The 10,260-nt window shown below is 42.9% G+C and overlaps 1 protein-coding gene across 1 annotated transcript in view; it reads right to left on the bottom strand.

Moving 5' to 3' along the window:
• The window catches only part of hs3st3l (heparan sulfate (glucosamine) 3-O-sulfotransferase 3-like), a 10,860-nt gene extending 6,699 nt beyond the window's left edge, over nt 1–4,161 (bottom strand). Inside the window, exon 1 of the mRNA XM_042082988.1 lies at nt 3,367–4,161. Within this exon, the coding sequence (XP_041938922.1) occupies nt 3,367–3,818 (452 nt within the window). The 5' untranslated portion in view covers nt 3,819–4,161. The remainder of the gene's footprint in view (nt 1–3,366) is intronic.
• Between the last annotated feature and the right edge of the window lie 6,099 nt (nt 4,162–10,260).

Here is a 10,260-nt window from a genome sequence, read left to right as displayed (position 1 = left end):
GTGTGTGTGAGAGAGAGAGGGGGGGGGGGATTTAACCCAGTCATCTATTTCTGGGCATGCCTGTCATTAATGGCCTAGTCAATTGTAACTGTGCCCTGTTCACTTCCAGGACACATCCATCACAGAGCTGCCCCAAAGACACCACCCAACCTACCCCACCCTCCCCCGCCTCCCCGGGGCCTCTTAATGAGGACTGAATTACAAACAAACCGTCTAGGCCTTATGGTGATTTCATACAATACAGTGCAGACAGCACCATCACCATTGCACCACACACCTGGTCTGCATGGGCAAAGCCATCTTTATAAACATCCTACAGAAAAATGCTGGGGGTTGTGACCATGACCGTAAGATAAGATAAGGGAAATAAGTTGTTGGACAACTTCCACTTATGTCAGCCACTTATGTTTCACTCAGCCAGCTCAAATAATTAAAAATAATATTTTTAATCAAGACATATGTACTGATTTGTTTACATGTGAAGGTGTATTTCTTGACTTGAATAAGCCCATAGAGTTTGTACAAGAGTGTATTACTAAGAAAACTGAAACTTCTGTATGGTAATAGTTATGCACAATTCTTCAAAACAGTATTAGTAAACCATTCCATTAGAAATCTACACTAAAATGTTTTAATCAGTCCTAATAAAATTCTAAAAAAACTGTCTACTTGATCTGCCAGCTGTGTTCCATCACAGTAGTTTAGTGACAAAAACAATTCCCATAAGAGATACTCAACTACTGAGTTCCTCTGCATTCATCTATACTGTAGGTGAAGGGCATGCAGATTTTACAGCCACATCTAATTCATTTGCATGCTAATTATAACACTGTGTTTATACATATACGCACACCATGTTAAATGTCAATCCCCTAACCCCCTCAGCCCTAGAAAGGAAGAACAGCTTCAATGAGCATGAATTTAAACACCAGCTTTTCCCTTTTTTTCAAGACGTCCTCATGAATTGCAAATGCTGTGCTTGCCGTGTTTTGACATCCGATGCAACATCGACTGACCACATTGCAGCTTCCTTCAAGTGACCTTGAAGTATTTATAGGAAAGACGGCTAGTAGCAGAAGGAGAAAAAAACACTAAGGTACACTATCACATCACAAGGCGAAGGCTCAAAAGAAACCTGAATCTCCTCTCTTTTTTCCTCTGTTAGTCTCCTCTACACAACCGGTAGCTCTGGATCAATATATTGAAGCATTTTATTTGCCACACCAATGGTAGAAAAAGCACACCTTAGGCAAGGGGACACAATTTAGTGATTATACCTCCCAGTCTGGGTGAAGGAAATAATGGTTAAAGGAAAAATGAGGTGTCCTGTTATTTCTGTCCTGTTGTTAAGTTTTTGTCCTCAGTGTTCCTATATAGCCCCCTCTCCTCTCCATGTCGCCAGCATAGCTGTAACGTCCCAGTGGGATATTGATGGAAAGGCACAATATCTCCACTAAGTGCAGATTTATGCCGAACGGACGCCTCTCGAGAAAGTGACAGTAGTCAGAGCAGAAACATGACCTCGAAGCCTCGACGCGGATTATGCCACGGCAGGATAAAGCCTCTTGCTAATTGTAATGTAATCTGCACTGACCTAAGATAACTGGTTTAATGCTTGCATCAACTCAAGGTCAAGCTTGGGGCCAATCAATTGAAGAAACACTATCTGGATAAAACTTTCCATTCACACACACACACACACACACACCCCTACCTAACGCACACACACACATACCAAACACATACTTGTGCACACTCAAACACTATCAAACACACACCACCCCCACCATTGAATTTGCTGTGTGAAATCCCCTCTAAGCTTCTCTTCAAAGTTTGACCCACTGAAAACAGTGTGGGGAGGAACACATATTTTGTCTTCAGAGGACCACAACATCACAAACACCGCGGCTCACGAGACCAGACGGTCCACGACAGGCAGGCCTGGACCTCCGTGTGCTTAGCATTTGGGGTCACTCCCTGGGACGCTCCCAATATGAAGTCCCCGCGACACATCATTATGTGGCGAGGAAGAGGAGGTCTGGGTTAAAGATCAATTGACAGGTCTCACAGTCATGTCAACAGCCCTGGCTGTCGTGCTGTGTTGTCCATCTGGCCCTGGAGTGTGGACAGTCTGCTCACACCCAACACGCCGGGCTCCATTGAGTGGGACACCAGGGAGGGTTGTGCTGGCTTGACATTACTAGACTAACATACGAGGGGGGGGGGGGGGGGGGTGCAAAGACACGCATTAAATGCAATACAGGATTCTATCAGGAGGAAAATGACATCAGTGGTTGCATGATTTGCTGTTTAGGTAGGGAAAAAAATTTACTGCACATTAAACAGGAGTGTGTGTGTGTGTGTGTGTGTGTGTGTGTGTGTGTGTGTGTGTGTGTGTGTCTGTGTGTCTGTGTGTGTGTGTGTGCTTGTGTCTGTGTGTATGCATGTGCTGTGATATTTAGGATGTCCCTCTTTCATCTGGTTGGAATATAACTAAGTGTGAATTGACCAAACAATCAATCAAGCTTAAAAGGTAAATAATTGGATTCCACCTAGCCCCAGGACCGTTCTCTAGGCGATGATGGCAAATGGGGCATAAAATCTATTGAAATGGCTTTATTTGAACAGCTGATGTCTTTCTAGAGAGCTTTGTGATTTATCTTGCCAATGAAAATATAAAAAATCCTTAAGAGATGAGAATCATTTCTACTGACAGACAGCACACTGTGTAAACATCTAGGGGGGTCTAAGCAGTATTGATAGTGCCATACCAATTCAGCAAATAGAGGACCTAATGAGAGATACATTGTTCAGTCAGGATGACACAATTGTTTATATTTTGCCTGCAGTTGTGGTTTGTTGCCTTCATATGATGGAAATGCATTAATCTAACTTCCAGTCTCATGTTGACAATCCACCCCCTTCTCTTTTAAGCTTGGGGAGAGCATTGCCATACAGTGGCAATGGAGGTAAAGATACAGTGTAAAGACGAACAGTACAGTTCAAGCTCAACTAGCACTGGATGTCAAGAGTGTTGGCTGTCCCCGGCAGTTGTCAAACATCTGGCAGCAGCTCCAAAGATGATTAACACTGAGAACTTATCCAGGCCTTCCACAGATTGTGGGGGCCAGATGGCTATCTCGCCTACAATGAAACGTACTTGGAGTGTGCTTAAGACTATACAGTAGCTACAGAAACGCATTTGGAATATTGATGTTTTGATTGACACACATTCACCCTAAGCCCCCTCTAATAATAATGTAGATGACACACAGTAGACTATGTGTTATATACATTTCCGTATGATGATTATCATTTTAAAAGACTTTTAGGTGACCTCGCGTGTAATATACAACTGATTATTACCTGTACCAGTCTAATCCGCGCGCGTAATGTCTGTCGAAGAAATGTGGCTCCGATCCAAGAGCGCGAATGTCCGGGTGCAGCCTCAGAAATTCCAAGAGAGCCCTTGTGCCTCCTTTCTTGACTCCTATGATGAGTGCATGTGGAAGTCTCCGAGTCGCTGTCCAGTCCTTTGCCGTGCTGTTAGTTTCCAGCACCGGTGAGCCTCTGGTGTCTTCCAACGTCCCATAAGAGGAGGTTGTTACTTGAGGAAATGTTCTATTTCTCTCGTCGTACCATCCTGTCAGAAGCAGTTTGTTCACACTGTTCAAATCTGGATTTTCTACCAAGTCCGAATTACAGCAGCCGTTAAGAAAGTAGAAGAGATAGACGCACACTACAGCGAAAGAGAACATGACTACGAGTTTGTGTACAAGTCTCCGAATGTCTTGTTTGTGGTTATGAAAAGTTGCCATTCCTTCGATTGCTCGCCCGAGCTGCCCATACTCTTCAGGGCAAACATCGCAGTGTATAATGTAGCAGATGACCAACCGATTCTGAGAGGGGTCCGTGCAGCAGAGGTGATGCCAACTCTGCAGAAGTCGCCGGTGAGCGGTTTCCCCTCTCCGTGCGCATCATTACGAGTTTCTGAGGTCCGCCAGGCGCTCGGCAGTCTCATTCCATGGTCAGAAAATCAGTTTCCATCTGCCCGCTATACACCCACACACTTGCCCTCCCACACCCCACAGATACCGGGTTTTTAATATCCCTTTGCATCCGCGAAGTGATGTTTCTCTCCGCGATTACCCGCTGTCGCCATATGGGTCCCGGGAGAGTTCCTGTCCTGGAACCGCTCCTGCTCATTCATGAAAGAGCGCTCAGCATCCATGCCTTCCAAACTGCCTATGATTGGAGGGTCATGGCCGAAGGCGGGTTTAATTTCACTGTACTTATTGGGATAGGAGATGGATTTGGTTTGGTACACTGTGCACACTGCACACTCAAGCACTTTTCTGCATGACTTGGACTAAGACAGACACGACTTCAGAGTGTGTGTGTGTGTATATATACAGTGTAATTAAAATTAAATCAGTTTATTGAGTGCCATCCAGTATTACCAGGTTTGTGGAGAGATACATAGCCTACCCTGTCAGATGCATTAACAGATCTGGAATTTTAAAAGGGTCTTTAAACGCATAGCACTCATGGAATACGTTCAAAAGGTTATTCTATCTAAAATATTTGTTCATGGTTGACCTTGAATGTATAACTTGTTAATTCACTAATGAGTTATATTAGCAGTAATAGAACATAGTATTCAAAAGTATAGACAGAGACAGAGTATTCAAAAGATAAAATCCAGTTATATGGTCAACAGAGCATACCTGCAATGTAAAACATTTTCTCTATCTCAGAGTAGTTACCGACTGGACAGCACCATGAAATTTAGTCTTCCTTGACTCCAACCAATGAGATTAAGGCAAAAGCCTCCTTATCACATAATTGGTTTATAGTGATGAATTAGCCCACATACCCTACTTTTGTCTAGAAAGCAGCCATCACCAACTTGTACATTGCAGGGAGTGACTTTTACTTACCACCAATGACTGCTCCAGGTATATCCAGTAGGACAGTAGTTTCACTTCACAGTGTGTTCACTGTGTGCTCTGTGTGTTCACTAATTCACGGATGGGATAAATGCAGAGACCAAATTCCTTGTATGCGCAAGTATACTTGGCCTAGAAACCTGATTTTTTACATTTACAGTAGGACATTACTGTATATATATGGAATGCATAATTGTACCCTGTTCTCATAGCATTCAGCCATTGCATACAGGCAAATTAGCAATGGATTTCAATTTAATTCTACAAGTACATGTACATGTGCTGCAAATTGATGACAAATTAGAGAAAGTAAATAAGAAAATAGAATGACAAAGGTGTTTGAACTCAACGTCAATGTGCCCATAAAAAGCAAAATAGATAAAGTGTATACAGTTGGGTTGGAGTCTATTTTATTGATGGAGGCACTTCATGGTTTATGGTTACAGCAGAGAATCAGTTGTGATGATCTGTGCTGGCATTATGTTTTGCTAGATTTATCCCTGCTGTTCTGCTGGACCAGATGTGACCAGTGTCAAAAGGTCAGATATGCCTTCGCCTCCATAATAAGAATGACATTAACGGTGAGCAGCAGCCCCCTCAAACATCTCGACAGCAGTTCATCAATAGAAAAGGTTGAGGGTTGTGTCTGTGGCATTTCGGTTGAAATTGAATTGAAGAAATCATATTGATATTCTGTGGGAACTCTGATCTGCCAATAGCACGTATCCCTTCCATTTTAATTGTTTCATTTTTTTCATCCTTTTGAGATAGTTACTCAGCAGACCCTCTTCCACTTCCCCAATTATTACATTACATTTGGCTGACACTAGTTGAAGAAGCACAAAGTACATCTCATCCATTTGTACTTTTATCCATTATCCTCAGATTCACTGAATCTTCCCTGGGTGATTTCTCTGGTTATTTAATGGAACTGGCCTGCACATATTTAAAAGAGTGATGTGACCGAATTATTACCAGCTTTTATGTAACCACATTCAGGCTCCATTTCAATAAAGTGTAATGAGTAATCAGACTGCAGTTAATACCTGAACCGCACAATCCATGACATTGGAATATTACGTATTCATCTGAGGGCGAAGAGAAGGCCCTATTATTGAGCGGATTTCAAGATGCATCCCATAATCTCTGGCCAAGCCAGGCTATACTGTGATTAACAATGTTATGCTTTGTTTCTGCATTGCTCAGGTTTATCCATTTAATGTGGGAATAAAGAGGGGGGGGGGCTGTTTATTTAATCAATTGCACTTGATTCCAGGGATCAGTGGAAAGGTCAGACGAATTGTCTCAAGTTATTGCATGCCTTTTGTGAGCAGCCTAGGAGCAGATTGTTTGATGATGAAGTAGCCGCCTATAAAAATGTGACCCAGAGGTCAGGGACGACGAGAGGCACAAATGATTTATTATCCAATGGGGGCCAAAACAATGTTTTCATGAAACCGTAATGAGACCTAAGGTAAAATTAAGTGCTCACAAGCAATCCTGCACTGTCAGACCTAGGAAATAGCTATAAACACATTTTGTTGCCAGAGTGGCTTTGTCTTAATAACTATTTATTTTAGCATGGACAACCAGTTTGTTTCTCCTCTTGTTAATGCAAATATGGTCAATAATCATTTGCATGAGTGACTGAGTAGAAATTAGCAGTATACTGAAGGTTTAGCTGTATTGAAATCTTCTGATGAATCTTGAGACATAATATTTGTGATCCATTTATAATTACAAGGCCTTCATGTCATGTCATGAAATTCATACATTAATTTTAAAAACACTATGACTTATAGATTGTCTATCAATCTTGAAGATCTAATCAGCAACCAGTGCAGATTAATTTCTTTGACTTCTGTTTTATACAGATATCAGAACATGCAGAGAAAAGCCTAGGATAACTGCAATCAAACCTAAAGAAATAATTACATAAATCAAAGTGGTGCAGTATCAGATTGCTCAGATCAGATTGCTCCTTGCAACAATAATCAGGTAAGCTTTGCGTTAAACTCTCTCTCTCTCTCTTTCTCTCTCTCCCTTTTTGAGTCACACACACACACACACACACACACACACACACACACACACACAAATGCACACAAAACCTCTTATGTGATGCCATAATGAGGCAGCTGAATAATGGGGGTTGCGGTTGGATCTAAATCACAGCAATCAGTCAGGCCCTGCCATCTAATCAGGAAGAATACAAAATGAGCAGGTCCAGGTATGCTAATCTATAAAAAAGTATTATAGAGCTAATATAAAGCACAAAAATAGTCTAACATTCCTTTGCCCTGACTGAAATTTATAATATAAAGGGTTCATCATCATCAAGCATTATTGTGACTTTGAATGCCAGACAGAGAAAGAGTAGCCTTGTGAAATATCCTTTTGGGGTATGCAGTAAAGTACCAGATCAATAAAAGAGCACATTAGCGTATCCAATCTATCCCTAAGCGGGGATCAAATCCACAATTTCAGCATTGGAGTCAGACACCTTAACAATTAATCTCAATGGTCTGGAAGCCTACCTGACTGCCAGTTTGATTTTTCAGCGGTGAAATTTACTGTGGAACTTCTCTGAAGCACTGAAAGTCTTGCTTTAACTGCAATGCTGCCGATATCTTTATGTGGTCTCCAATAAAGTCATAATGTCCATTAGAGTTTAAATAAAGTTACGTGCAAAATTAGAGGGGGATATATTTTTCTATCTCCATACATATGCAAAACCCTACTAATCAAAGTTTACTATGCATGGAGCAAGGTCCTGAACATCTAATCTGTAATTACAGGGGCCATTGATAGCCACAGAAGAGGTCATCCTCCAAGTTCCAAGCCTATCATCCCTCACTCTTTGTGCTCAGATGCTCTCTCTCACACACACACATGCATAAACACAGACACACACACACACACACACACACACACACACACACACACACACACACACACTCATAAACAAAAACACACACACACACACACAAATGCACAAACACACACATGCATAAACCTAGACACACGCACACACATAAACACAGACACAGACACACACACACACACACAAATCCACACACACATACAAATCCACATACACACCCTGCCCTGACACCTTGCTGGGCTGTAATTGTAATTGAGTACCCATGTGGACGGAGCTGTTTGGGGTTAGTTGTGGGCAGACGGCTTGCCAGATGACCCCAGTTTAAGGCGGTGTTGGAGGTGAGAGCCTGATCAGAGCAGACACTCAGAGGGATAAGCCCTGCTTGCTCTACATGTGGCCTGCGTGGATCTGAGTGACAACACTCACGCTGAGACCTCCGAAGAACGAGACACACCCATCCACTAACCATTGCTTACTGTAACTGTGCTGCCTCTTTTCTGTGGTGTTATTTTCTTTGGTATTATTTATAAAGGGTTTCTTAAGCTGCGTCAGAAGTGCTTATATTCACATTATCAGAAAATAACAGAACTGTGGTGCATGTGGAACTAGGAGAACATATGTTATTGGAGCTTCTGCAGACCATGAGCCGAGCTCCACATCCTCTCTACATTCTGCAGCATTTCTCTGCTTCTGACCTGACAAGGATTTGTTACGAAATGATTTCTCAAGCCTTTTAAAGCCCTTTGTCGCAAGAGGGAACATAAACAGAACATTTCTTTTAAAAAGTTGATACTTTAAAGGGGAGTTACGCCACATGTCTTAAACCAAAGTCCTAAAGTTTGAAGAAACATTTGCTCCCAGAAAGCATGCCTCTCGAGCTCTCTTCTCCTCTCGTAAGCTTCTTTGGGCTGACATAAATACCTTGTGACATCCAAGTCTCGGCTTTTGACTCCAGCCAGGCTGGAAGACAGACTGTACGCTAATTGCTAATGCAGACTCTGATCACCTCTAATGCTGCTGTGGCATTAAGCTAGCGTGGCATGCTAGCGGGAAGCGTAATCAACCCCGCTTATCCACGGTTCTGTGAAGTGCGATAACACCACAGGTTAAAAAGGCCAGATTCGGTGAGGGGAGGTCAATGGCTAATTAAGCCGAGTGTACGTTACATGTTAGGTGGATCCCTGCTCTCACTCTCACACCACCCTGTAAGGTCTAGTTGTCAAACAGACAGCAAGGCTGGCTAGCTGGAGCACTGCTTGGATGTTGACATGTCTTGGATGTTAGGGGCAGCCATGGCCTACTGTTTAGGGCTTCGGCTTGAAACCGAAGGGTTGCCGGTGCGATCCCCGACCAGTAGGAAAAATGTAGGCGGGGGAAGTGGTTGAGCACTGCTCTCCCATGCCCACATCCACGGCTGAAATGGCCTTGAGCAAGGCACCTAACACCTCAATGCTCCCCGAGCGCCACTGTAGCAGGCAACTCAATTGCTCCAGATTAATGTGTGCTTCACCTCACTGTGTGTTCACTGTGTGCTCTGAGTGTTTCATTAATTCACAGATGCAGAAACCAAATTTCCCTCACGGGATCAAAAGAGTATCTATACTTATATACTATACATCCAGCTCCTGTCACCTACCTGTCCTCCCATCTGCCATGCGTTAACATGAGTCTGATATCAGCACAAATTTCCTCCATGCTTCACAAAACATCTCAGCCTGGATGATTGGGAGTTGTTGAAGGACTTGGAGGACTAATCCTTCATTTGGACACAGGATCTCGATTATAATTGTAACAGAAATGATTAATGATCCCCCACATCTCCCAACCAAGCAATTTGAGGGGATCAAAGTCAGACTCTAGATGCCCTTCTCTTCATCACGGTGAACTAGCTCATTGTGGCTGTTCTTTTCGGAGCAGTTTGCCGTGCTTCCAGCATCATTGACTCAATGATGAGGACCCGTGTTGCAACCTGCCTGGTATCTGGCACCTAGTCACCTGAAAAAGCTCTAGATTTCGACCCAGACTCTATTCATGCGTGACTCCACGAGGATGGAGCCCTTTCTCAGCTTGGTTTCTCTCTCCTGGGCCCCTGACCTTTCCGAAATGCCTTCACAGTCTGCTTTTGCACAGGAGTGAATATTTGAGCATGAATCCCCTCGGTAGTTTCTCCTTCACCTTGCTTCTTTTTGATTCTGCCTTTGGCTCGAGTTCAAGGTCTGTCTTCCACCATCACTTACATATTAGAAACTTTTCTTTCTTTGTTTTTGTAGTTGTGTTGTTTATAAACTTGTTTGGAGAAATTGGAATTCTTTTTCAGTACAATTGCTGGACCTTTGTACGATCAGTATGCCTGGATTGCATTCTGCCTACCTTGATGTGTAAGACAGGCAACATTTGCCACAGCCTCAAATTAACTCTCCTGCAAGT

This window comes from Alosa sapidissima, chromosome 24 (genome assembly GCF_018492685.1).
Source record: "Alosa sapidissima isolate fAloSap1 chromosome 24, fAloSap1.pri, whole genome shotgun sequence".
Classification (NCBI taxonomy): domain Eukaryota; kingdom Metazoa; phylum Chordata; class Actinopteri; order Clupeiformes; family Clupeidae; genus Alosa; species Alosa sapidissima.
The sequence above is the reverse complement of the archived record's forward strand: the minus strand, read 5'-3'. Positions and strand labels throughout refer to the sequence as shown.